Source organism: Alligator sinensis, unplaced genomic scaffold, assembly GCF_000455745.1.
Source record: "Alligator sinensis unplaced genomic scaffold, ASM45574v1 scaffold658_1, whole genome shotgun sequence".
Taxonomy (NCBI): domain Eukaryota; kingdom Metazoa; phylum Chordata; order Crocodylia; family Alligatoridae; genus Alligator; species Alligator sinensis.
Window position 1 is genome coordinate 682,407 of NW_005842109.1, and position 6,784 is coordinate 689,190.

Consider the following 6,784-nt stretch of genomic DNA (forward strand, 5'->3'; position numbering starts at 1 on the left):
TACCAGGTCGAGCAGCGCTTTGCCTCTCGTTGGCCCATAGACTTCTTGAGTCAGGTAGAGGTCATCCACGCACGAGAGGAAGCTCTGCGACCGCTCAGATTTTGCTGAGCGATCCTCCCACGAGATGTCCGGGTAATTGAAGTCACCCATGACAACCATGGTCCTGGAGCAAGCTGCCTCAGCCAGTTCCTGGGCAAACTCCTGGTCAAGCTCAGGACTTTGAGTGGGAGGTCTGTAATAGACTCCCACCATTGTGTCCCCTGTGCTGTGTTCCCCACGGATTTTAACCCAGAGGGTCTCCAGCCGTCCACCCTGGTCGCCAATATCGGCTTGCAGGGATGTGTAGTTTTCCTTAACATAGAGAGAGTCTGCTCCCAAAGACTTGCTAAGAATTTTGTTCCAACTATTCAGTTGGTCTAAGAAAAGATATCATATCTAACCAAAGAGCCTTGCCTACCTATGTCCTTAGATCAACATGGCTGCAACCAAAAACCCATGCAGTAAATAATGCATTTGTTGAAGCTTATTCTTATTCACTGAGTAAACTAATCAAGTCATATTTGACCAGCTGTTTAGTCTGGTTGTATAAAGCAAAAAAAAAAAAAGCTGAATAATATGCACAGCAGAAAATGGCAAAGTTATTGACAGAACAATCATCCACTTCTAGCAGCTAGAAAGCATTAATTCAACCTGACATATAAATGTATTAAACTAATTATAATGCTTTAAAATCAGTGTAGTTATTTTAGAAACTTAATAAATTGTGTAGCTTCTTTAAAAAGAAGCTTTCAATCCATAGGACATAGCAAGAAGAATTAACTATATATGTAAAAATATTATATATTTTTAATGTATTGTCTCTTTCAGTTGTCTGTTGTGGAGCATTTCTACTCCCAGCCCCTCAGTGTGCTGTGTTGCCAGCTTCCAGAAGCTAAAAAAAGAGTAAATTCTTTTTCACATGAACAGTGTGAGCATATTCGAAGCCTACCGTCTTTTAGAAGGTAAAGGAGAAATAATTAATGTAAACAGTCCTGTATCCAATTAGTGCTTTAAAAAAAAGAGATTTTTCAATCCTGTGAAATAGTTTGCATTTGTAAGAAATGCACAGTTGTGTATGCCTGTGTCCTTATTCAAAATGGGTAAAACCAGCATAAGACAATTTTGAATTCCTTGTGGATCTCTTTTGATCTCTTGTGCTTAAGTTAGAAGTTCTTATGGTACATGAGAACCTGCTGTAAAATCATTCCCATTGCTGTAAGAGATCTGTGTTTTCTTTTATCCTTCTTACAGAAACATGCTATTCTGATAATTTTTTTTAGATGGCCAGTTGAAAGGTATTGCAGGCATAAACCTACAGTAACCTTGGTACCCACTAGATCCTGACTGCTAATTTAAATTCACTCCTAACCAGATCTCATTTGTTAATTCTGTCACTTTTTAAATATACCTTCCTTATTATGATTATATTATGATTATGATGATGATTATTACCTCAGGTATGTGGAAAGTCAAGTATCAGAAAAACAGATTGCACTGTTGACTGAAGACAACTTTGTAAAGGTAAAATTTAAAAAAAAAAGTTGAAATAGATATAACTTTCCAGAAACCTTTATTTCACATGAAAAGTGAAAACCAAATTCTGTTTTAGTTTTCTATGTAATAGGTACTGTAGGTATCCTAAAAGTACTGTCCTGAAACGTGTCTGATTAACTCTAGACTGGATTTCAGACCTACATGGCAGTTGTTTGGTTCAGGGCTGTCTAACTGGTGGCCTGCGGGCCACATCCAGCCCATTTAAAGGTTAACATGCTAGGGGCCCAGCTGGCTACCACTCCCTACATTGCTCTTGTTCTTGCTGCCGATATGGCTGGAGTCTTTGAGGCAAGGCAGAACAGTAGAAGGCCCGATGAGCTTGCTGCCCATGTGGCAGCATCAGTGGGGAGTATGGTTATGCATAGGCTTGGCAGAATATGAGTTTTAGTTTTAATAATTTTGACGGATATTGATTTTATTGTCTTTTTTAAGCATTTATTTTAATTTTTATCAGTTTAAATTTTCAGGGTTGCACAAAATTAGGGTTATACAGAGCAGACAATTTATCGATGACAGCATACGATTATTATAGTGCAGGTTAACTGCCCGCTGCGTCAAATGCAACTACTGTAAGACTGCTGCCAACTGAGTGGCAGAGCTGCCATCAGTCCCAGCTCTGCTCACCAGTAGCTTCTTTGTCCATTTTGTCACTTCCCCTTCATTTGCAGTCCGCTGAGGTTTCTGGGAGTTGCAATCCAAACTGCAGTCAGCACAGTTCTGCTCCCCCCTGTCATCACATGCTCTATCAGCCATATTTTTTCTTATGTTCCCTTTCTGTGAATTTTGATTATTTAACAATGGAAATATTTTTTGTGGGTCTGTAAGTGTGAGGTGAAATTGATGTTTATCAACATTTACCAATAAAAATCAAATCCTGCCAAGCCTACTTATGCAGCAGCAATCAGAGGAGGAGGGGATGGGGGTAGATGGGAAGGCTGCACATGACTGACATGGGAAGCTCATGCAGCCCATGTCGTATGCGGCTCCATGCCCACAACCAGTGCAGCATGTGGCTGCCAGCACTCTGAAGTTAGACATTCCTGATTTGGTTGATTTGCTGTTTATGGCCTCAGGCAGATCATGTAACCTTTTTGTGCATTAATTTGTTCATCTGTAAAATGGGTGGAATAATTATCTGCCTCATAAGGCGAGGGAAGTCTTAAATTATTTACAGTTAAGTTTTTACTACTTAGTAAGGCTAAACTTCCCAGAACACTTGCTAAATAAATAATGCTGTAATCTGTTGCAGAAGCAGTTGCCCCCACTATTCTGTGCAGATCCCCACTGAAGTTAGTAGGGCATCCAGTGATCCCAAGGTTTCTGCTCATTCTAGACATGTAGGATTGTGACCTTGGTTTATGATAGTGTTCTGTAATCCTTAGATAACACAAAAACAAAGTATTAGTCTTTAAATGTTTTACAAAATAAGCTAGATACCAGTCATAGAAAGATTGTTGAGGTAAATGTTGTTGCTGTTATACTTGGGCATAGCTCCAGTATGGCCAAAAATGTAAAAGAATATTTTACAGAGAAAAATGGTAACTCAGGAGCCAAAATCATCCCGTGCTCTTTTGGAAAAAGACTTTTTCTTCCCAAGAATGCAGAGGCAACTTCCTTTGAAAGTTTCTTGCAAATTATTGCCTACAGTATACAAAAATAACTTCATATCTTAAGTCTTTTTCTGCTAGTCTTTCCAGTAATACACAAAGCATAATACTAAAGTAAAGAAGTATTTGGAGCTTTAAAATTATGAACCAAAACCCAATGAGCCTGAAACTAGTTTAGATATCTACATGCATACATATATACATATACAATATGTATGTGTGTGTGTACATCTATATCTACACAAGTTTCAGGTCATTGGGTTTTAGTTCATAATCTGAAAGCTCCAAATACACAAAGCATAATACTAATGTAAAGTAATATCACTGGAATGGCTAGCAGAAGAGGACTTAAGAAATGAATATATTTTTGTATAATGCAGACAGTAATTTGTGGGGGGGAGAGAGAGAGAGTGTGTGTGTATGCACATGCACGTTATATAAATACATACATGCTGTGTGTGTATATACATATACACACATACATACTTTTAATAATATTTGATTATGTGAAAGTCTAATGGGTTGATATTCATGTAAATCAAGGAACTTTCGATTTAAAATAACCCTAGGAATTATTAATAATATATCAAATATTTTACTCCTATAAAGTATTCTTAATGATTAAGCCCCCACAAAAATGACCTGATGAATCTTAATATTAAACTGATAAATGCTAAATACATCATAAAATTTAAACTTCCCTGTCTAAGCAGTAAAAGCTTTTTGTTCAACTTATACCAATTTGTTGTATATAAAAGTTCAATAATGCTTCTCTTTCCTGCTTATTCATACAGTTTATTTATGACATACTTATGGTAACTTATGGTCACTACTAACTAGAAGGAAACCAAATAGATACAAAAGTATACGTTGTCAGTCATATGGTTTTTAGAGGGAACAGTGTGTAAAATTTGAAAAAGAACAGTTACGCAAAGTGACATTTCTAATAGCGTTCACTGATGTGGTTAGATGTAGAAGATTGGCATAAAATTCAAGGATCAGCATTTTATGAATTGCTTATGTCTGCACTCTTAACTCCCTAAAGTAATTCTAAACATTTTAAAACCACTCTAGGATTAAACTAGTTTTAATAGGCGTTACTTGGTCAGTGTAGATGGGGCCTTTCACACAGCTAAATCACTTTGTCCAGGCCACTACCACTTTTCATCTTAGTTATTGCAACATTTTTTTCTTTTGCCTTGAAAAACACAATATTGTACCACACCACATCAATGTAGAATGTTGCTAAAAAATCTTATTTTTTTCTAGTTCATTGCTTTAATCATGTCATTCCTCCACTGGCTTCCTGTTCTTTTCTTAATTAAGTGTAAGAAGTGTAGAAAGGGAAGGGCCTCTGTCAGAGAGGCCAGTTAAAACTGAATTCAAGTTTCATAGATTCATAGATGTAGGGTTGGAAGGGACCTAAGTAGATCATCAAGTCCAACCCACTGCACTGGGAAGGAGAGAATAATGGGCTCATATGACCCCAGCTAGGTAATTATCAAGCCTCCTCTTAAAGACCCCCAGGGTAGGAGCCAGCACCACTTCTCTTGGAAGTTGGTTCCAGATCCTAGTCGCCCTGACTGTGAAGTAGTGCCTTCTAATGTCCAGCCTGAACCTACAACTTAAGACCATTATTCCTTGTTGCTGTGGGAGGCGCTCGGGAGAACAGGGTCTCCCATTCCCTGCTGATAAGTTTATAGACGGCCACCAGGTCCCCTCTCAGCCTTCTCTTGTGAAGGCTGAACAGGTTTAGGTCCCATAGCCTCTCCTCGTAGGGTCTGCCCTGCTGTCCCCGGATCATGTGCGTGGCCCCCCTGGACTCTCTCGATGCTGGCCACATCCCTCCTAAAGTGTGGCGCCCAGAACTGGATGCAGTACTCCAACTGTGGCCTGACCAGCGTTGCATAGATGGGGAGGATCACCTCCTTGGCTCTGCTCGTGATGCATCTGTGGATGCATGACAGGGTGCAGTTAGCCTCACTGACTGCGTCCTCACATTGGCGGCCCATGTTCATTTTGGAATCGATAATGACTCCAAGATCCCTTTCTGTCACTGTGTTGATGAGAAGGGAGTTCCCCAGCCTATAGGTATGCTGCTGGTTCTCAATGCCCAAGTGCAGTACCCTGCATTTGTCAGTATTAAATTCCATCCTATTCTCATTCGCCCACCCCTGTAATCTGTCCAGCTCCAGCTGTATCCTGTCCCTCCCTTCTAGTGTGCCCACCTCGCCCCAAATCTTGGTGTAATCAGCAAATTTGAACAGCGTGCTTTTCACCCCCTCATCCAAATCACTAATAAAGAAATTGAACAGTGCAGGCCCAAGGCCTGAGCCCTGGGGGACTCCACTGCCCACATCTCTCCAGATCGAATCTGACCTGTTCACCACCACTCTCTGGGTGTGGCCCCTCAGCCAATTTGCGATCTATCTGACTGTGTAGGCATCAGTGCCAGAGTCGCCTAGCTTTTTAATGAGAATGGGGTGGGAGACAGTGTCAAAGGCCTTCCTGAAGTCCAGAAAGACTACATCCACTGTGACACCTGCAGCTAATGATTTTGTGACCTGATTGTAGAAGGCAATCAGGTTGGTCTGACAGGAGGCAGAGGAGACAGGGGGGCAAGGAGAAAGGGATTTGGTGGTAGGGGTCTGCTACAGACCCCCACACCAAGGGGAAGAAATAGATTTGGGGCTCCTGAGGCAGCTCTCGGAGACAATAAAAGCTAAAGAGGCAGTAGTTATGGGGGACCTAAACTACCCAGACATCTGCTGGGAGACGCAGACGGCAAAGTCCTACCGTTCACGCAGGCTTCTAACCTGTGTACAGGACCTCCACCTGACACAGGAGGTACACGGTCCCACTAGGGGGAATGCCATACTGGATCTGGTATTGGCAACAGGGGATGACATGGTAGGGGACCTACAGATCGGTAGCCATCTGGGGGACAGTGATCACCTAATAATAGAATTCACCATAAGACGTCGAGTGGGTAAGGTAACTAGTAGGGTGAAAGTGCTAGACTTTAGGAAAGCTGATTTCAATGAACTCAGGCGATTAGTCAAGGACGCACTGCAGAGTAGGAGTTTTGAAATGATGGGAGCCCAAGAAGGGTGGCTGTGCCTTAAGGAAATGAGCCTTTGGGCACAAAGCAAGATGATCCCCGAGCGAGGCAAAAGGGGGAAAGGGGCCAGGAGGCTTCCCTGGCTGACCAGAGAAATCCAGGGCAGCCTAAGGGACAAAAGGGGAGCACATAAAAAGTGGAAACAGGGAGAGATCACCAAAGACGAATACACCTCCTCTGCTCGCGCTTGTAGGGAGACAGTTAGACGGGCCAAAGCTGCCATGGAGCTGAGGAAGGCAACCCAAGTAAAAGACAACAAGAAATTGTTTTTTAGATATATAGGGAGTAAAAGGAAGGCCCAGGGAGGAATAGGACCCCTGCTAAATGGGCAGAAACAATTGGTGACAGACAGAGGGGACAAGGCTGAACTCCTCAACGAGTTCTTTGCCTCAGTGTGCCTAAGCAAAGGGCACGACAAGTCTCTCACTGGGGTTGTAGAGAGGCAGCAGCAAGGCACCAGACT

At 41.8% G+C, this 6,784-nt stretch overlaps 1 protein-coding gene across 7 annotated transcripts in view; it reads left to right on the forward strand.

Moving 5' to 3' along the window:
• ORC3 (origin recognition complex subunit 3) overlaps nucleotides 1-6,784 on the forward strand; it is a 91,840-nt gene that overhangs the window by 45,987 nt on the left and 39,069 nt on the right. For all 7 annotated transcript variants that reach the window (XM_025205265.1, XM_006024562.2, XM_006024563.2 and 4 more), the window contains 2 exons: nucleotides 868-1,001; nucleotides 1,497-1,560. In XM_025205265.1, coding sequence (XP_025061050.1) covers nucleotides 868-1,001; nucleotides 1,497-1,560 — 198 coding nt within the window. The remainder of the gene's footprint in view (nucleotides 1-867; nucleotides 1,002-1,496; nucleotides 1,561-6,784) is intronic.